Source organism: Heloderma suspectum, chromosome 1, assembly GCF_057233095.1.
Source record: "Heloderma suspectum isolate Gila_16-S chromosome 1, 16-S_ref, whole genome shotgun sequence".
Taxonomy (NCBI): Eukaryota; Metazoa; Chordata; class Lepidosauria; order Squamata; family Helodermatidae; genus Heloderma; species Heloderma suspectum.
The window spans coordinates 312,558,723-312,580,208 of NC_139458.1; the positions used below are offsets into that span (position 1 = coordinate 312,558,723).

Sequence of the window (21,486 nt, forward strand, 5' to 3'; positions counted from 1 at the left end):
CAAATCAGTCAATCCTAAAGGAAATCAACCCTGACTGCTCATTGGAAGGACAGATACTGAAGCTGAAGCTCAAATATTTTGGCCACCTGATGCGAAGAGAAAACTCCCTGGAAAAGACCCTGATGCTGGGAAAGATTGAAGGCAAAAGGAGAAGGGGACGGCAGAGGATGAGATGGCTAGATAGCATCACCGATGCAACGAATATGAACTTGAGCACACTCCGGGAGAGAGCACAGGACAGGAAGGCCTGGCATGCTATGGTCCATGGGGTCACGAAGAGTTGGACACAACTGAACGACTGAACAACAAGAAGAAGAAATAAAATAAAAATCAGGTGCAGGGAGCCTGGTGGGTGAAAAGAGAGGTGTCTGAGGGCGCATTGGGGCCCACGGGCATCACGTTAGAGACCCAGGATGGAATGGGAAGGAATGAGTGTTTCACAAAAGGTAATGGCCTGTGATCCTGCTGAAGGGTCCTCTGTTGCAGTTTGCTCTGGTGCTTTCCAGCCATACACAGCCGCTTATCACTGCTGCTATTTCTGTTGTCAGGAGTATGCTAAACACCTTTGGTCATGGAAGTGACCTTTCATATGTTGCAATAATTTTCACTGGGCACAATCCAGTCAAAGTTACGAATCTTTAAGCCCCATTGATTTCAATGGAAGAGAGTGAAACACATGCTCAGCTGTTTTCCATAGAAATGAGTGGGGCTTAAAAGTGACTGGACCATGCCCATTTATAATGCCATAGCATCAATGCTCTGCCAGAAATTATTAAGACGAGGGGCACACCAATTCTAGTGTAGCTACTGTCAGAAGTGTTTGTGTATAAAAGGACACAGAAAGATAGATTCAGCTTATTGGCTATGTACAAAATTGATGTGAAATTATGGAATGTGAAGATCTTTTGCATTAGCATCAGCCTTCTCCCTGTGCTCACCCTTCTACAGATACAAATTAATCTCTGCTGCTAAGCCTTCTTTTGTTTTGCTGCAGTGACCTGAATGCTGATACACTGTAGAGGTGTACGATTGGCCAGATAATATCTGATGCAGCTCAAGAACACAAAGTAAAGAGGCTTGCTGCTCTCCACTTAAAATACGTACTCTATTCAGTAGTACAAAAAGGTTACCTTTGATTTATGTAGTTTTTAGTGCTTTTATTTCAATAGCTACTAGAATCTCGAGAAACCATGTGGTACAATTATGCAGAGCTGTGTGAGAGAGTTTAGGAGTGATGATCTGGAGTGGTTTAGGCATAACTGGAATTTTCTGGTCCCCTTTAATTAAAATTAGTTTCAATTTGACTTGTTTTTAAGCTTGTAAGCCGTGCAAATAAAACATAACTGATTATTGGTCTATCAGTTACAATTTATAATATAGACATGTTTAGATATATGTAAATACAGTCTGTAAATCTTGAACTGGCTACAGCCCAATCAGAAGCTTAAATACTAATTTGTTGAGTACAATAGCTGATTTCTATTTGGATTTCAGAAATAATCTTTGCTTTGATTCCTTTCAAAAAGAGAAAGCATTATCAACGTGGCAGTCTTTAAAACTGAGTATGGCAGTGTATTTATTGGTGAGGAGAAAATATTTAAAAGAGGTCTTTGTCCATCAATGATGGTTGCTGATATTCTCCCACTCTTCAAAACTCGCCTGTCATTGTGAAAGATGTTAGCTGTAATAAACTCCTGCTAATCAAACTGTACTGAAAGGTGAGCTCATTGGAAGTCTTTAGTCATTTTGTGCCTTTTCAAGAGTGAATTTTGTTAAAATTATGCTGAACACACACTTAAATTCACCACTTGGAAGAAGGGGAAGAGGAAAAATCCTACCTGTGTTTTATAACTCTGCTCTGTCAGAACTCATAATAAGTCAAATATTCTTTCTGAGGTACTCATAAGGGAGGGGGGGGGAAACCTGTAAATTTAAGAGTAATTTCAGATTGTAAATGAAAAAGAGAGGCACGACTGTTCATTTGCACCAATCATGCCTTCCTTTCATCTGCTCTGATTAGGCCTGGTGCGGTTTCATCAAACTACTCCATCACTGAGCTGTCACTCCAGCCGTCTGTTGATTGAAAACAATCAGGGCTCTGATGGCACAATTATTCTGACCCTTTAACTAGAGGCTGCTGTGATAATGAAAGGTTGATTATGATAGTTTGTGCCTCTTTCAGTTTGCCAAGAAGGTTAATTTGGGCATCAGACGGATGTTTAATGGGCGCTTGCTGGCTACACTGAGGTAAATGAGAACGTGCAGCCTTCGATATTGCATGGATATAGTTTGGCTGTCAATCATTGTCATTTTGAGTTTGTGCCTTGCACTCTGGAAATCGCATTTTATTTTTTTTTCCTTGGGATTTAATTTATTCTGTGCCCTGAGGAAGTTCTTTCACTCTATGACCTTCACTGTAGCTTTTTCTCTGCCTTTTTTTTTTTGTTGCTTCCCTTCTTCCCCTCAGATTGTGCTCAAAGGCACAACAGATCTAGTAGAACACTTCCTCCCTCCTTTTAATTTTCTCTTTACTTTAACATGGTTGTTTATCACCTGTGTCTGACACAGTAATTTTCAAAAAAATTGTTGTAGAATAAGAATGTCGAAAATTATTGTGCAGCTTATTTGCTTTAAATAGCAGAATGTCTCACAGGATGTTGTTGGGGCTGTGTGAGGTGGTTGTGTGTGTGTGTGTGTGTATAGACATGTATTTGTAAAACAGAGGTGATTTAAAATGCTAGCTGAGGAACCAACCAGGAATGGAAGGGTGTCTCTCTCATACACACACATGCACGCACACCCACATACCTTAAATCAGGGGTAGGCAACTTGGTGTCCACCAGATGTTTTGGACTACAGCTCTCAGCCAGCATGGCCAATGGTCAGGGATTATGGGAGTAGTAGTCCAAAACACCTGGAAGGCATCAGGTTGCCTTCTCATGCCTTAAATGACCATCAGATTTCTTCTACCTCTGTACTTAAGAATACCAGGTATGCTTTTCATAATAAATAGGCTCCACTTTTACTTACAAATCATATGATATTTCTCCTGCAACCAAAAGATGATTGCTTGTTTTTTCCTTATGGCTTCTTGATACTTCCATGTAAATGACCAGTAGTGCTGCATGTAAATGTTTTAATACAGATCCTCAACTGCACCTTCTTATCTATTATCTATTAACAACTGCAAAAGTTCTTCACATCTGTCTCACTGTTGCCAGTTGCATTGATTCTCATCCTTTCCAGCTTCTTCCATGCATCTCACAATATACCTGTTTTGCCTTCCAGTGTAAACATTTCTGTGTCTGTTTTGATTTTACTACACAACTTCTTGGAACTATTTCTCATAACAAACACCAACTACAATGTTATGTCTTTGCAAACATGGTAATTGTTCTATTTTTATAGTTTTACTACATATTAATACATACAACTTGTATACAAACAAAATATCAGTTGCCACTGGAATTATCTGACGGTTATGAAGAAGTGTCTGTGTTTGGGCAATCATATCTCAGCTTATTAAGCCCATGTACACATCCCCTTTGGTCTTCCCTTTATATGATCTGTGATTAGGCCAGGAAGCCTCTAAGTATAATTTCCAGTATTTTCCAAACTGGGGAATCAGTGGTTACCAGCTTTGGAACAAGCCAGAATACTGAACCACCTTCAAACCATGGTTTAATATCCTGTCTTGTTCTGAAGTATGGTTTCCTGGTTTGGACAAAATGGGAAATTATGGTTAATTAGAGGTTTCCTAGTTTAACTGCAGCATGCATGAAAGGGTTGCATGTGTTGGTGAAAGGCTTGTGCATATCTCACTTAATAAGCTGAGATGATTGTCTGAACCGAGCCAATGTGAAGAGGAAAGTTCCACACACATGTGGTTTGTGTCATTTTCAGACTTGTGGTTTGACTTCCACTGCAAATGTTCAACATTGTGCCATAATCCAACATCCCATGGCTTCTGTACTTTGGATTATTCTATAATATTTTGAGGCAGGTTTCACACATTGAACATGTTCGGGCTTTTCTAGTGGTTGGGGTCTTTGATCTGTAGACCCTACGTGCATCATATTTCAGCTTTTTACCTGTTGTGGAAATACCTTAATCAGTGTTGATACCCCCTGTGAATATCAACCAAACATCTTTATATATCTATTCCTCAAGTTTTAGGCACTGATGCTTTGGTGTATATTGCTTGGCCCTTGTCATTGCTTATGATAAAATACAATATAGATCACTTGGGTTAATGTGTTAGTCATAGAGGATCCTGTCTTTGTTCACGAAGTAGGACATAAGTGACAGTTCTACAGTTATAAGGCTACAAATTATGCTTTTTAATAATAACTGCTTGCAGCTCAAATGATATTTGGTTGAAACCAGACCAAACTGTACTTAATTCCCATTGAAATCAGTGGGGAAAATCATTACTTAGTTGTTCAAATAACTTGGTCTTGATCCAACCCATTGCTCATGTAGTCACATGATGATCACAAGGTTTGTCTCATGGCTGCACAATATTTTCATATTTTCAAACATAGTGCTACTTGCAAATATTTGAACACAGATGCTCAAATATCCGATCCTTTTTGGCTTTTTCTGTACTTCCCACAATATACCCCAGTTTTTGCTCTTTTTGCCTTCTATGAGTCAGAATGCTCTGCATATAGAAAGGTCATCTTTAAACACAGGCATTATGACACAACTGAGAACAGGGCAGTCCTGCACATACTATAGATGTATAGCGATTTGGATCATGACTCCATTGTTTTCTGTATTGCTCTAGCAGATTGATTTCTGATGTGATATATGTTACTTGGACATTATGAACAACTCCAACATTGCTATGTATTGTCACTTTTCATTTATACAGGGTAACCATCCCTTGATTGTTCACAAGACAGATCAAGAAGCAGAAAGTAAACACACCCCTATTATTATGTATAAACTCTACAGACAGTCATAATTATTTTAGGGCAGATAAAGGGGTGTTTTTTATGTATTCAGCAGATGAAATTTGGAAGTATAATTTTTTGCTGATAAGCTGAGTACTGCTAATGTATAGTTCTTACACTGCATTGTGGATAATGTAGATAATTCCATTTTTAAATTTGTTTTTCCTCCCTTCTAGCTAGCTGTGAGGTGGTTAGAACACAACTGCCGGTATCAATATATGGATGAACTTCTGCAGTATGTTCGGTTTGGACTTATGGATGTGGATACATTGCATGCAGTAGCCCTCTCTCACCCTCTTGTCCAAGCTAGTGAAACTGCAACAGCACTCATCAATGAGGCCTTGGTATATCACCAGAGCATCTATGCACAACCAATTTGGCAGACTAGAAGGACAAAACCTCGCTTCCAATCAGACACTCTTTACATCATTGGTGGGAAGAAGCGGGAGATCTGCAGAGTTAAAGAGCTCCGATACTTCAATCCTGTGGACCAGGAGAATGTTCACATTGCAGGGATTGCAAACTGGAGCGAACTGGCTCCCATGCCAGTAGGGAGAAGCCACCACTGTGTTGCTGTAATGGGAGACTTCCTCTTTGTTGCAGGAGGCGAGGTTGAGCATGCTACTGGCCGCACTTGTGCTGTACGGACTGCTTGCAGATATGACCCTCGCAATAATTCTTGGGCTGAAATAGCTCCAATGAAGAATTGCCGTGAACATTTTGTGCTGGGAGCTGTGGATGAATACCTCTATGCAGTAGGAGGCAGGAATGAGCTGCGTCAAGTTTTGCCCACCGTTGAGCGATACTGCCCCAAGAAGAACAAATGGACTTTTGTCCAGTCCTTTGACAGATCCCTTTCCTGTCATGCAGGATATGTTGTGGATGGTCTTCTTTGGATATCAGGTAGAAAAATGTTTCATGCACAGTATAAGGGATTATGAAGATGACAAAATATTGTCAGGAGAGTCAATTTCGGGTAATATGTCTGGGAAAGGTTGGGCCTAGTTTTCAGTTGCTGAAGATCAAGGTTTAAGCAAGCAAGCAAGGATGGAAAGAAGAGTGGGAGAGTTGGTGTAATGCAATTGTAGGCAACATTGTGCCTGTGTGCACCAAACTAACCCTGCACACTAACCTTTCTTGGTGCCCATCAAGGTACCCTACCACTCCCACTTAAAAAAAATAAACACATGTTCTTACCAGCAGCTGGGATTGCTGTGAAATAGTTTTCTTTTGGTGCTGAAAACTGTGGGTTCAAAGGAGTTCCTTAGTAAGTTGGGGCTTAGGCTCCACCTCGGCCTTGTACTCGGTCTTTTGAGCAGGTTACTTGTCCTTTGCCACACCTGCCATGGCAGCCATTTTGTGGCAGTGCCCAGGACAGTTTCTTAAATTGCCAAATGTGCCCACGGCCAAAAAAGGTTGCCCACCCCTAGTATAATGATTATGAGCCACAGGTATTAACCCCAAAGGAGAGGAGTAACAATGGGAAATGGAACAGGTAGAGAATTATAGAAAGGGATAATCAAGTTGCAGTGCCTAAATAATTTTTTTCCCAAACAAAGCACAACTATTACAATTTGAATAAAAGAAATAGCCCAGATTTGTACTGGAACATTTAGGTAGGAGGAAAATGTATGTATACCTATAGCCCTGATGCAAATATGTTTACTATGCAGTCATTTCTATACAGTTGATGGTTCAGAAGCTCCATCTTACAGAGGTGAAGTAGTGGTTGGGTTTTAAGATATGAGGTTGAGGTAGAATGTGGAGTTCTGCCCTGAGTGCATGGGGGTGGACAGGGCCGGGCCATGGCTAACCTGCAGAATAGAAGCGTGAGAGCACTGACTGGCACCTGGACAAGCAGAATTTTAGACTAAATGTGAGGATGAGGAAGTAGGTAACAAAAATGAACTGAACTCAGACTAGTGTTGAGACAAACGATAGTTTTCCAAAACCAAGAGTGTTTTACACCTAATTAATTTAAGTACTAAATAGAAATGGAACTGACAGGGTACACCCATATCCATAAAGTTGATTGACTTGAGTTATTCAAATTAGAGTTAGGGCTGGAACTGTTGGTATGGCTGTCTCTTGGGGAATGTCTCAAGCCCCCCTTAGCATCAAAAGATGCTGCTAGGAAAAGGTAGTGTAAGGCTTTTTATGGATGATCTCCTCCCTTTTTATAGCAGAGAATAATCACATAAATAAGTCAGAAGTGCATTCTGTAGCTATATACGCACCTGTTGACTGGTAATTTTGAGGTTTTATAGAATGCTAAATTTTGCGGGTACTGTTAAGTGTTTGATCTGGCTTGCTCACAAAGAGCTGCATACTATTCATGCTTAAAACGTGAAGTGTTCAAGTAAAATGGCCGCAAAATGCACCAGAACCATTACAGGTTCATGTTTAATGATCGCTTTCTGAATGAGAAAATGCAATACAGACTATAATATCTAACACTTGAAGTGAGGTGGGAATACTTGAGCCCCATTCAATCAAATTTCCAGGATAATTTTTCCTTCTCTTCTATCTTTATATTTTGGCAAATTTTATAAAGGCAGCAAGGTCCATCATTAACCTATTCCATGCCTTTTAATCTGGAAACAAAAGCTAAAATTGCACGCAAGGCGGGGTGTGTGTGTGTGTGTGTGTGTGTGTGTGTGTGAGAGAGAGAGAGAGAGAGAGAGAGAGAGAGAATTATTTTTAGAAGAAGTTGATAGGACTAAATTGGCTTAAATCCAAGTATGTCAAGCTAGCATATTCTGGGATAATTAAACTGAAAAATTTCCCAAGTCCCCTGAAGCTCCTGCAGCATCAGTAGTCACCCTGCACTGCCTGTATACACACAGCACAAGCCTCTTTGTTGTTTAAACAGCACTGAGTAACTGGAGACATATTTTGGTATATAATTATAGTGGAATTTATCATCGTCAGTAGAGCTGGAAGACCTGTCAAGGCCATATAGTCCAATCTCTGGCTGTGACAGGATCTGCTGACACCAAAACAAACCCCAATTGCTGCTGTTATTGTTGTTGTTGTTCAGTTGTTAAGTCATGTCCGACTCTTCGTGACCCCATGGACCATAGCACGCCAGGCCTTCCTGTCCTCCGCTCTCTCTGGAGCATGCTCAAGTTCATATTAATTGTATCGGTGATGCTATGTAGCCATCTCATCCTCTGCCGTCCCCTTCTCCTTTTGCCTTCAATCTTTTCCAGCATCAGGGTCTTTTCCAGGGAGTTTTCTCTTCGCATTAGGTGGCCAAAATAGTTGAGCTTCAGCTTCAGTATCTGTCCTTCCAATGAGCAGTCAGTGTTGATTTCCTTTAGGATGGACTGATTTGACCTCCTTGCAGTCCAGGGGACTCGTAAGAGTCTTCTCCAGCACCACAGTTCGAAAGCATCGATTCTTCTGCGCTCAGCCTTCCTTATAGTCCAGCTCTCACAGCCATACATTACTACTGGGAAAACCATAGCTTTGATTATACGAACGTTTGTCGGCAAGGTGATGTCTCTGCTTCTTACTATGCTGTCTAGGTGTGCCATAGCTTTCCTCCCAAGGAGCAAGCGTCTTTTAATTTCATGGCTACAGTCACCGTCTGCGGTGATCTTGGAGCCCAAGAAAGTAAAATCTGTCTGCTTCCATTTCTTCCCCTTCTATATGCCAGGAAGTGATGGGGCCAGATGCCACAATCTTAGTTTTTTTAATGTTGAGTTTCAAACCAGCTTTTGCACTCTCCACTTTCACCCTCAACAAGAGGCTGTTTAGATCCTCTTCGCTTTCTGCCATTAAGGTGGTATCGTTTGCGTATCTGAGGTTGTTGATAATTCTCCCGGCAATCTTAATTCCGACCTGTGATTCATCCAACCCAGCGTTTCTCATGTTGTACTCTGCATATAAATTAAATAAGCAGGGTGACAATATACAGCCTTGTCATACTCCTTTCCCAATTTTGAACCACTCGGTTGTTCCATGTCCGTTTCTTACTGTTGCTTCTCGACCCTCATACAGGTTTCTCAGGAGACAGGTAAGGTGGTCTGGTACTCCCATCTCTTTAAGAATTTGCCACAGTTTGTTGTGATCCACACAATCAAAGGCTTTAGCGTAGTCAATGAAGCAGAAATAGACGTTTTTCTGGAATTCTCTTGCTTTCTCCATGATCCAGCAAATGTTGGCGATTTGATCTCTAGTTCCTCTGCCTCTTCGAAGCCCCGCTTGTACTTCTAGTAGTTTTCGGTTCACATGCTGCTGAAGCCTAGCTTGTAGGATTTTGAGCATCACCTTGCTGGCATGTGAAATGAGCGCAATTGTGCGGTAGTTTGAATACTCTTTGGCATTGCCCTTCTTTGGAATTGGAATGTAAACTGACCTTTTCCAGTCTTGTGGCCACTGTTGAGTGTTCCAAATGTGTTGGCATATTGAGTGCAGCACTTTAACAGCATCATCTTTTAGGATCTTAAATAGCTCAGCTGGAATACTGTCATCTCCGCTAGCTTTCTTGTTAGTAATGCTTCCTAAGGCCCACTTGACATCACTCTCTAGGATGTCTGGCTCAAGTTCAGTGACCGCGCTATCATGGCTATCAGGGACATTCAGATCTTTCCTGTATAGTTCTTCTGTGTATTCTTTCCACCTCTTCTTCATCTCATCTGCTTCTGTTAGGTCCCTGCCTTCTTTGTCCTTTATCCTGCCCGTCTTTGCACAAAACGTTTCCTTGAGATCTCCGATTTTCTTGAAGAGATCTCTAGTCTTTCCCATTCTATTGTTTCCCTCAATTTCTTTGCATTGTTCATTTAAGAAGGCCTTCTTGTCTCTCCTTGCTGTTCTCTGGAACTCTGCATTCAGTTGGATATATCTTCCCCTTTCTCCCTTGCTTTTCACTTCCCTTCTTTCCTCAGCTACTTGTAAAGCCTCCTCAGACAGCCACTTTGCTTTCTTGCATTTCTTTTTCTTTGGGATGGATTTAGTTGCTGCCTCCTGAACAATGTTACGGACCTCCGTCCATAGTTCCTCAGGCACTCTATCAGGTCTAATCTCTTAAATCTATTCCTCAACTCCACTGTATATTCATAAGGGATATGATTTAGGTCATACCTGAATAAAATTCTGAGGCCCAGGCTTTTTGACCCATATGTTGGTTGCATGTTTTCTTCAGCCTCCGTTTGTTTCATTTATGTAAAACCTTCTTGTCAAAATATTCAAGGTTTACATTTTATAGTAAAGTTTTGCTGGACAGAAGTAGTAGCAGCAGGCTGTTGTTTTCATGTCCTGCTGCTTGATGGCCTCCTTGCATCCTCTGGGTAGCCAGTCATGAAGCAGGTTGCCTACCCAGATCCTTCAAGGAAACCAGGCAGCAGGGTTCAGAAGCAGCAGCCCCTCAGCGACTGGCATGGCATGCTTCTTCTAAACATTTTTGGTTCCTTTTCCATGTACATTTTTGTTTCTTTCCTGTATCCTCCTACTCAGTATTGCGGGAACAATATGGGGACAATCCTATGCATGTTTAGACAGAAAAAGGGCCTACAACTCCCAGCATTCTCCAGCCACCATGGCTGGCTGGGGAATGCTGAAAGTTGTAGGCCTTTCCTCTGTCTAAACATGCATAGGATTGTACCCTTAGTTCCTTTTACTGGGTCAGAGTATCAGTATTTTTATTTTTTAAAAAAAAGCTTTCACAACTCGGAACATAATTGAACATATTTGCACTCACTTCTCCCGCCCTTACTTGCATCATGTGCTAAGGTTTATGAAACCTGGTGCCCTCCAGATGTTTTGGACTACATCCATCCCATTAACCCTGACCACTGGCCATCGTGGCTGGTGTTGATGGGAGTTGTAGTCCAAAATGTATGGAGGGCACCAGGTTGCCACCTACTCAGGCACAGTCTTTGAGCCATGGAGAATTTTAACAAGATACAACATGGAGAAGTAGGATTAACACACACCATCTTGTAGGCTACCAGCTTGTACTTTAAGCAAAATTCAGTTGTTGGCTGTTACATACGATCCAGATATCATTCCTCAAGCAAGCACTCCCCCTCCCCCCTCCACACACCTCCAGAGATCACATCTGCCAGCTAGCTGGGGCCATGGGGATTTTGAAAGCTATGTAAAATGTGTGGGAGCTAACATTATCATGCCCATAAACCATTTCCAGAAATGATAAAGGGAAGGTTTTCTTGAACTGATCTTTCATCCATTTTGGGAACAGATTGTCTATGATTACAGGTAGTTTGACTTGAGGAAACAAACAGAATGGATATTCCTGTGAACTTCCCACAGCATATAGTTGGCTATTATTAAAGGCAGAATTCAAGGCTAGATGGAACTTTGGTCTGCTCTAGCAAAGCTGTGCTTTACTTTCTCATCCTCATCTGCAGAAAGTCAACCTCCCTGTCATCCTTTCTTCACTCCATTACAGAGCAACTATGTATCATGCTGGATGGTGCTAGTGCGATTATAACACCACGTGTCAAATCCTTTTTAGCTTCTTGATCTAGGGCTTGAATAAGGTTTGGGGCCCCGTTTTATAGCATATATAATATGATGGAAATCTATATACAATCCTGCCTCTAAATGCCAAAAAACCCAAATGATGAGGCCACCCATGCACCCTGAGGTTGTAAGGAACAGTTCTTCCTGAACCCCCACCCCACCACAACTCAAGCCTTCAGCATTAATGTGCTATGAATGCTTTTTGTAAAACAAAATCACAGGTTTGAAACACTTTCCACATAAGGTTAGGCAACTGTTGCTTCCATTTCCACAAAACATAAATGAAAGAACACTTATTGAAAATGACATAAGGCTGATTTAAAAACAGGCAATTCTTCTCTCCCCACCCCCCAAATATGGTTGCCTTCAGGATGTTTATGCTAATCCATTGATCATAGTTAAGGCTCTAGTGGTGGTCTAAACAAAAGAATGCCAAGAACAAAGAAGAGAAGCTCTCAGTGTAACCATCCTAATATGCTGCTTCTATCAGCTAGGAATGAATGCCAGGGAACGGTAGACTCTGTAAGAGGATTTTATGGCATCAGAGACAGGATACTGGGCTGATGGCCCACTGATCCAACACAGTGTAGTTCTTATGTAATGCATTATTTATCCCAGTAGTTATATCAATTTCGACAGCAATCAACAGACCAAAAATTTTATGATCATTTACTGATACATTTTTCTCCTGCTGCATTTGAAAGCCTATCAGCTATTTACAGGTTGCCTGACTTCGAAAAGACTATTACAGACTTTATTTTTAAATGTATCCTGATATCATCTCTTCTCCTGGCATTATCATTCTCTTTCTCCTTTTGGAAAGCAGCACAGAGAAGTTAAAGCAATTGCCTTTTTGATTGTCCCATTTTACGACACAAAACATCACGTTTTCTGGTACCATTTAAACTTTTATTTCTTCACTATTATTTTTTTTGGAGACATTTCATTTCTATTCCTCCATTGCTTAGAGTAGTCTTAAAGTGGTCGCTCAAGGGGGCATTATGGGATTGTTAAATGTGAATTTTGGTAGGATGTTAGAAAAATAAAACTTTCACTATAGCACTTCAAAGTTAGGATAAACTTGGTTTTGAAAATTGATGCTGATAGGAAATGGCCTAGTTAATAGCAGGTGAATCTATAGAAAGCTGTTAAGATGCATATTATCCCCCTGGGGAGAAGGTGGAGAATGGGAGGGGAGAGGCATGAGGAGAAGGCGAGATCAAAAACGCCAATCTATAAAATATACTTGTTGGCAGGGAAGGCATGGAATTTCTCTCTGCAAATGTGGTGATTGCGGGGGGGCAGTATAGCAGCATGTGGCAGCCTAACCTAAGAGCAGACAAATCAGCTTGATGACTTTCAAAGCTAGGGATTCTGCTAGAGGCAAGGGTATTTGATCTAATGGGGGTGAGGTGGGGGGACAGATTAAAACATATAGGGACTGTTATTAATTCCACTCGTATTTTTGTGTAGTCAAATCTGTATGCAAATCCATAGCATCTCATTTTGGCAGATGATTTTTTTAAGAGGGGCACGATGCAAAGAGAATAACAATTTTAGAGGCATGGTGTGTGTGTGTGTGTGTGTGTGTGTGTGTGTGCGCGCGCGCGTAAAAGCCTGTAGAGGGAGAGAGTCCCAATTAGAAAGAAATGCACATTGTACCTTTTTATACAAATGTTTTATTGGACCCAAACAGGAACATTTCTTGCAAAAGCACCATTGGGATTTGTACAATTCTCATTCTGAAAGGGGGCTTGTTTAGGAGGGATTTTGGTAGAAATCATCCATGACTGGGAGAGAAAAGTAGTAGGGTTTTACTCATTGTTATTTTAATATTTTAATTTAAAATATTGGGTTAAATCCAGCATCGTATGAATACAGTTCACACAGTGGGACTTCTCCTTGTTCCGCATGTGGTTTCCATCCCAGTGGATCCAACTCTTCCTACTCTTCCTTCATCCATCCTGTCTCCAGCTTTCCTTGTCTTTTGGCATGGGTATGTTGTTAACTCATCACCAGAAGAATAAGAAAGCTGGGAAGTTAAACTGAAGTAATATTCCATTCTAGATGTAACATGGCAGTATTTGCAGAATGTTGACTAATGGAAGATAATTTGCCTTGGTGCACTCCCAACTGTGTTTAATGTTCATGTAACACTGTAAACATTTGTTACAGGAGGAGTAACAAATACAGCACAATATCAGAACAGGCTTATGGTGTATGATCCTACCCAAGTAAGTTTTTATACTACAGGTATTTAGTTACACAAGGAAAATGTAAAGTAACTATGTAAGTAAAGGCACTATCAAATTATTCTCAAGCATCTAATTCACAACAGTGTCTTATGTGAATAAATTGGGGTACAATCCTTCCCCATGCCTTTGCAGCTCCTGCATGGAGGTTCCCTGCAGCCTAGACAGGGCAGGTTCACATGTCATGCTAAGCCACACTGTGAATAAGTCATGGTACGCCCAACAGACGATCAGGCTTGCCATGTCTTGTTCTCCTCCTCAGTCATCCAGCTGGCTCCAGCACATATCCCAGGCGCCTTTGCAGCAGAACCTGTCCTGTCTCCTTGCTCTGATTGCTGCCCCTCTTTATTCGCCACTTAAAAAAATAACGGTGCTTTGGGAATGCGCAAATATGTTTGTACTTGTTTTAATCCCCTCCCTCCGCTCTTTTGCAAGTGCACAAGAGCGCAGTTTCACCTTTCTGATATGTATAATCTTGGCAGGTCAGTGTCCTTTTATGTTGCAGCTGTCAACAGAAGTGCCAAACTGGAGTATGTAATATACAAGGAAATTGACAAGATGAGGCTGCGTATAGGCTAATTTGCACACAGTTAGGAAGGACCAGCAGAAAAATAGTAAGAGAAAGGAAGGACCCAATAGTGCAATTCAGAAGCACCGAAAATGGGGGGGAGGGTAGGCAAGAGCAGTAAATGTACTAAAGGATGGGGGGAACAATATCTCCCACTTGGCAATGTAATACTCTCGTTTTTAAGTATTGAACTGACCTTTGTCAGTGTCCTCATCCCATTCAACACTTCCCCGAGTCTCCAGCAAGTCCAGAAAGGGGAGATTTTGGCTCTCCCGCCTTTTCGCAGCTCCTTTTCAGAATAGTTACGGCATGTGCACAAATTTCTCCTCCACGTATTTCCAAGCCCTTGAATTTGAGCAAATTTTTCCTTGATTTACTTCACAGTCTTTAAATTTGCACAAATATTCCAGTTTTAAAATAAGGTTTTAAAAAAAACATAGAGGGTGGCTGACCAGGACAGAGCAAATGTGGCACTAGAACCAGCAGTGCTTACATCTGTCCCATCCCCCGTGGGGCCCCATCCACTCTATCTCATGCAGCCACCCTCTCAGGGTTTTAAAAAAAATTGTTGGAGATTTTTTATTTATTTTTATTTTATTATTAAATTTATTAATCGCCCATCTGGCTGGTCACCCAGCCACTCTGGGCGATGTACAACATACAATAAAAACAGTTTAAAACAATAAAATTCTACAATAAAAACATTTTCTAAAATACCCTAACCCACCCCAAATGCCTGCCTGAGCAACAGCGTTTTTAATGCACGACGGAAGCTCATTAAAGAGGGGGCATGATGGAGTTCCCTAGGGAGGGAGTTCCACAGAGTGGGGGCCACCACAGAAAAGGCCCTCTCCCTCGTCCCCACCATTCTAGCTGTCCTGGCTGATGGGACAGAGAGAAGGACATCCGAAGCTGATCTTGTTAAGCGGCCTGTCTGGTGCTGCTGGAGGCGCTCCTTAAGATAGGCTGGGCCGGAACCATATAGGGTTTTAAAGGTCAAAACCAACACCTTGAATTTGGCCCGGAAAACAACTGGTAACCAGTGCAACTCCTTCAGCACTGGAGTGATGTGATCTCGCTGGTGGCTGCCTTTAATCATGCGAGCCGCCACGTTCTGTACCAGCTGCAGTTTCCGAACCATCTTCAAGGGTAACCCCACGTAGAGTGCATTACAGTAGTCTAAACGAGAGGAGACCAGGGCATGTACTACCGATGGGAGCAGATGGTCGGGAAGGAAGGGGCGCAGCCGCCGTATCAGATGGAGTTGATACAGCGCTGTCCGGCTCACAGCTGACACCTGAGCCTCCATGGACAGCTGGGAGTCCAAAATGACCCCCAGGCTGCAGACCTGGTCTTTCAAGGGTAGCCATACCCCATTCAACACCAGGTCAACATCCCCCAGCCTCCTCTTGTCTCCCACCAAAAGTACCTCGGTCTTGTCAGGGTTCAGCTTCAGCCTGTTCCTCCCCATCCAGCCACTCACCATCTCCAGACATTTGGACAGGGATTCTACGGCCAACCTTGGTGAAGATTTAAACGAGAGGTAGCGCTGCGTGTCATCCACATATTGATGACACTGCACCCCAAACCTCCTGATGATAGCCCCCAGCGGTGGGGTATTCTAACCCCATGGGTGGGCCCAGTTAGAATATGGTGCAGCTCCCAGGAGGCCATGGTCTCCATGAAGTCCCGAGGTGCTCCTGTGAGGATGGCCTCCGAATGTACGTTGAAGTCCCCCAACACCAGGAAGTTAGGGGACTGCACACGCACATCAGAGACCACCTCAAGCACCTCGGCTAGGGAGTCAGTTGTGCAGCGGGGTGGACAGTACATGAGCAGAATCCCCAGACTGCCCTTCAGGCCCAACCTCCAGGCCCAACCTCCAGTACATGCACTCAGCAACCTTGGTCTCCTGGAGAGGGGGTCTGGTGAAGACCAAGGACTCTCGGTAGATAACAGCCACTCCCCCTCCCCGATCCCCAGCCCTCGGCTGCTGTGCATACGAAAATCCAGCTGGACACATGGCTGCAAGGGTTGGAGCAGCAGCCTCGGCCAGCCAGGTCTCCATAATACATGCCAGGTCTGCACCCTCATCCAGGATCATGTCATGGATGAGGGAGGTTTTCTGGGTAACAGACCTGGCATTGCAGAGCAGCAAACGAAGGCCAGAAGATGGGGTCATGCCTCCCCCAGCCATCCTTTGGCTCTGGACAGGCCCGGAGCAGGGGACAGATACTACACATCTCTCCCTTGTTCCCCTTACCTGGCATGGCCTGCCCCTAGCGCTCCGCCAGCGCCTGCCGCCCAGCCTCGGTATCTTCTGGCCCCCAACACTCCCCCCACTGCCTCCATCAGGTGGACACATGCCCCCTCGCTCCCGCCTATCAGGCAGGCTACCCACACCTAAAAACACAACAAAATCCCCCAAGAAAAAGAAAACACAAACACACACGCACACAACAATTAAAAATCCCCTTAAAAATAATGCCAGGCCGGAGTCCACAGGGAAGGCCAGGTGGTGGTGGTGGTGGCGGCAGCGGCAGCCGCCGCCGGCCCAGCAGCAGCAGGCGCGCCTCTTCCCCGGTGATGGTGGTGGCCTCTCCTGCAGGCCCTGGCTCTCCCAGACCACCTCAGCCAGCCAGCTTATGTAGCCCCTCCAGGGAGGGCAGGTGGAGCAGCACAGCTGGCTCGGTACCTGGGGGCCTGGTCCTGCAGGGACTGGCGGTCTGCCAGGCAGAAGTCTCCAGGGAAGGCATGGTGGTGGTGGCAGTGGCGGCGGCAGCAGCAGCAGCAGGCCCAGCAGCAGCAGGCCCGCCTCTTCCCCAGTGGTGGTGGTGGCCTCTTCTGCAGGCCCTGGCTCTGCACTGGAGTGCAGTACCCCGAGTAGTAACTGCTCCAAAAAGAAGCTGTACAAAGGGTGGGAGGAGTTAATACCTCCCCTTTCTGGACTAGCTAGAGATTTGGGGGAAGTGTTGAAAAGGTTCAACACTTAAAAGTGGGACGATTACATTGCCAAGGGGGAGAGATTGTCCCCTCCCCATTTTGGTGCACTTGCTCCCCATTCTTCCCCATTTTCGGTGCTTCTAAACTGCGCTCCTGGGTCCCTCCTATCTCCTACTGTTATTTCTTTCCCGGTCCTTTGCAACTGTGTGCAAATTAGCCTATATGCAGCCTCGCCTTGTCAATTTCCATGTTACCTACTCCACTTTGGTACTCCCTTTGACAGCTGAAACATACAAGGAAACTGACCAGGCAAGACTACACATATTGGACAGGCAAAAGTGCACTTGCACACTTGTAAAAGAACGGTGGGGGGGTATTAAAAAATGAACATATTTGCATACTAATGAAGCACCAATTTTTTTAAAAGTTGGGGAAGAAGTGATGGTCCATTTTGACATCAGTGGAAGAGCAGTCACGGGCAAGGGAGACTGGAGGAGGCACTGGCAGCATCGCGAAGTGCGGCACCGGCTTTTTTGCCACCCTCGCCAAGCAGTTCTGTAGCCAGTCCCACCAACCCACAATAAAATCGCTCTCCCGGGTTGACAACACAACAATCCACCATGGGCATGAACAACCCTATAAGCCATGGGTTCTCAGGGTGGCTTGTGAAAATCAAGAAGCACATGCAGATGACATGACAGCCCACCATGGCTGCCCATAGTGGGTTGTCATGTTCTGCGAACCCAGTCACAGGCTTGTTTTCCCCACCCCTCACTGCCCTTGCAAGTAGGTCACCAGCACATTGGAAACAGGAGGCTTCTATATGTAGTTGCTATCCTCATCTAGCAGTCCCTCAAGCTCTGGATCTCAAGTGATGTCCATAGCATGGAGAGTGGCTGAAGATACAAAAGGTGCATACATACACAAACACCCCATGCCACAGACTGCTTGTGCTCTGAGGACAGAACTAGGCCCTATCGGGATCCCTCTGCAGGCAAGTGCTTTGGCCTTGTGTGGGGTAAGGATCATGTCCTTGATCTTTATTTGAATAGTTTAATTGTTGTAATGGAAGGGCTCCTGTTATTTCAGCATAAGTCTTTCCCAGCCCAGCTTCTCTGGATTTCTCAACTGGAAATTCCAGGACTGAAACTTAAGTTAAGCAAGCCAAGTCTACCACTGAGCTATAGCCCCCTACATGCATTCACTTTATAATAAGCCACGGATAATCAGTGCAAGGAGGTGGCTTTTCAAGCCCATCTCAGTTTGAAGGGTGTAGCAGAACACTTCTTTTGCATGCAAATGTTTGTCAAGAGCAATTGGTTTTGGCCTTGCTCTGAATAAAATATCTTGTGTATTTACGCCTTACATTTTCTAATGGCCCCATTTTATGTGTGTGTTGTATTTCGCTGCCTTCAAGGCTCAGAAGCAGTATCTTCTGGTACCTTAGCCCGCCACATACTTTTTGGTTACTGTTAGGCCAACGCACAACCCACAAAGAGTTAAAAAGGCCGAGAGTATGTGTTAGCATTCTTACAATGAGGTCTGCTTCGTGTTTTTACACACATGCTCTTTTTAAAAATTCTGCTGGCATATTGTATACGGTGGGCACTGGCAGAACCTCACATCTGCTTGTGTCTTGCACAGAATCTCAATAACTCTATCATTTGGTGCTAGTGCCTGTTTCTGCACTAGGCCTTTGTGGAGCGCTGATAATACCTACCATCTGCCACCGAGCACATAGCTACCTGCCAACAGGCAGGCTAGGGTGACCTCTGCTTCTCCACTGCTGATTAGTATTCACACACTGGCTTATTAGGAATGACCCCACCAGGCCCCTCTGTTTCTTTGCCTTTGCAGTGCTTGGCGGCTTACCTGGCAGTCACTGCTGTGGAGGAAGCGAAGATATAATCAGGGGATGCAGGCAGGCTTTGCAAAGCAGATGGTGTCTATAGTTCTGTGTCAAGGGACTGGACTGTTAATGCAAATATTAATTCCTCCTAGTCAAATACTACACAGTATAATGGATAGCTATACATTATGGGGGCTACATAGAGCAATTGTTTTCCAACTTGTACTGTTTCATTCTCGTCACTCTCCATTCCATAAATAGCACAAAAATATGTTTAATCTTAGGACTGATTAAAATATCACTTTTACTTACCTAAGTGGTGGACCATATTAAGGAATAATGAAAGGAGAGCAACAATGTTTTTGCTTGGGTAAAGCATTGGATAGCATTTCATTAGTTTGGTCAGTTTTAGAGATTCAGTGATAAATGCAAAGGCAGGTACTGATACATTTTAAAATAATATTTTGATGTGTTTTTATGGATATGTATTTGGATATGTATTTTAAGCTTCTTTGAGGCCCAGTTAAATCATATAGTTTTCTATATATGTAGAAATTAATGAGACCAAGTGCTCTCTTGTCTATATTTGCAGAATAAATGGCTCAGTCGCAGCCCTATGTTGCAGAGAAGAGTCTACCATTCCATGGCAGCTGTTCAAAGGAAGCTGTATGTTTTAGGAGGCAATGACCTAGATTATAACAACGATAGGATTCTCGTCCGCCACATAGACTTCTACAATGTAGACACTGACCAGTGGACACGCTGCAACTTCAGTATGTTGACAGGCAAGTAGTTTTAGCTGTGTGGTTCCTGAAACAAAGGTGCAAGAGAAAACCTACTTTAAAAAAGAAAAGAAAAAAGCTAATTCATTTAGTTTACATTGTTAGTTTGAGCTTGCTCCCTGGGTTTCATTGATCTACAACAGATCTAAAACACATTCAGTTTCATGGTATTCCTGAAACTGGTTCTGAAGGAACTGCCCCACAGGGGCTCAATGTCAGCTACCCTGGAATGCAAGGAAAACTGTTCTGATTCCATATAATTAAATTGGCAGGATGGGGTTATCTACTGTAGGCATAAACAATTTTTGACTCTCCAAGCTGTATATGGCAGCCTACTAGGGCAGGGGTGTTAAGACTTTTAGCTCAAAGGCTGAATTCCATTTCAGAGACGCTCTTGGGGGGCATATTGAGGGGGCAAAAACACCAGCATATTTTAGCTTAAAGCTATTTCAACCTTTAATTGATGCATTTCAACCTTTTAGAATGGGGTAAAATTGCACAAAAGCCAGGAAACCACCAAATGATTGGTGGTTGGGGGAAAGGGGGTGGGTCCTGGGGAACCCCAGGTGGGCCAGATTTGGCCTCCCGGCATGAGGTTTTGCACCCCTGTAGAAGGGGCTTAGTAAGTCTTTTTGTTGGGGGGGTGGGGCATAAAACAGCTGATGGCCACAATATGTGATTGGTGGGTCAGATCTTCCTGCAGGCCTATCCTTCTCCAATCCATTTACTTTTTCTATGCTACCACAGTAAATAAGTTCTGACTTTCAGTTGGAAAGAAAGGTTAACACACACCATACTTTGTTGGTTTTGTTTTTCCACTTTAGGCCAAAATGAATCTGGAGTTGCTGTCCACAATGGCAGAATATATTTAGTTGGTGGCTATTCAATTTGGACAAATGAACCCTCGGCATGTATCCAGGTGAGTGATTTAGGTTCCTTTCTGAAGTCTGTCCAAATACTTTTGCAAGGTTACCTTTTACAGAACTATTCAAACTAGACATCTTTTGGATGGGAAAGAACATTTGAAGAAAATGTACACACAAAACAGAACACTGTTAGATTCCTCAGTTAGCCACCACACAAGGTTTTTGTAGAAGTTGTTCTAGGTAAATATTAAATGTTTGCATATTCTGCAGGCTGCCCAATGGTGCAGCTGTGTATAGGGTTTTTTTTTATTGACACTGCTGAACAGTTATTTAATGTTAATAAGTATGCTTAAGCTGAAACCATAGGAGACCAACAAGGAGATATGCTCTGCCTCAGTGATGATTCCTGATGAAAACTTTGGTGGGAATATTGCAATTTGCTTTTTAGCATCCATTCACATTGCTTCAATGCATGTTTAGATTTCTACAGTATTACTTTGCTATAAGTGCCACATTGTTCAGCATATGTCTTTAGATATGTGTCCAGTATTCATCTTGCCTTAAACAGAATCCTTAAACTGTGCCTGTAATTGGAAATTTGCTTTACACTGTTTTCTTATTTAAAAAAAAAAAGATCGCTGTGATTTTGAGAGGAGGTACTTGGACTGGTTCTTGTTTGCTACAGATGCAAAATAGAATAAATAGGACACCTTTAGTAACAGGTAACAAAAATACACGGAAATAAGAAAAAAGGGAGCAAATATTTAAATAATTCTTTT

The 21,486-nt window shown here is 43.1% G+C and overlaps 2 protein-coding genes across 10 annotated transcripts in view; one reads left to right on the forward strand and one right to left on the reverse strand.

Annotated features, from left to right (window-relative positions):
- KLHL32 (kelch like family member 32) overlaps nt 1–21,486 on the forward strand; it is a 98,712-nt gene that overhangs the window by 72,131 nt on the left and 5,095 nt on the right. For all 9 annotated transcript variants that reach the window (XM_084827157.1, XM_084827155.1, XM_084827156.1 and 6 more), the window contains 4 exons: nt 5,135–5,861; nt 13,623–13,681; nt 19,652–19,844; nt 20,666–20,760. In XM_084827157.1, the coding sequence (XP_084683283.1) occupies nt 5,135–5,861; nt 13,623–13,681; nt 19,652–19,844; nt 20,666–20,760 (1,074 nt within the window). The remainder of the gene's footprint in view (nt 1–5,134; nt 5,862–13,622; nt 13,682–19,651; nt 19,845–20,665; nt 20,761–21,486) is intronic.
- MMS22L (MMS22 like, DNA repair protein) overlaps nt 19,428–21,486 on the reverse strand; it is a 126,151-nt gene continuing 124,092 nt past the window's right edge. The window contains exon 26 of the transcript XR_014786631.1: nt 19,428–19,869. The gene's annotated coding sequence lies outside the window, so the exon portion shown is untranslated. The remainder of the gene's footprint in view (nt 19,870–21,486) is intronic.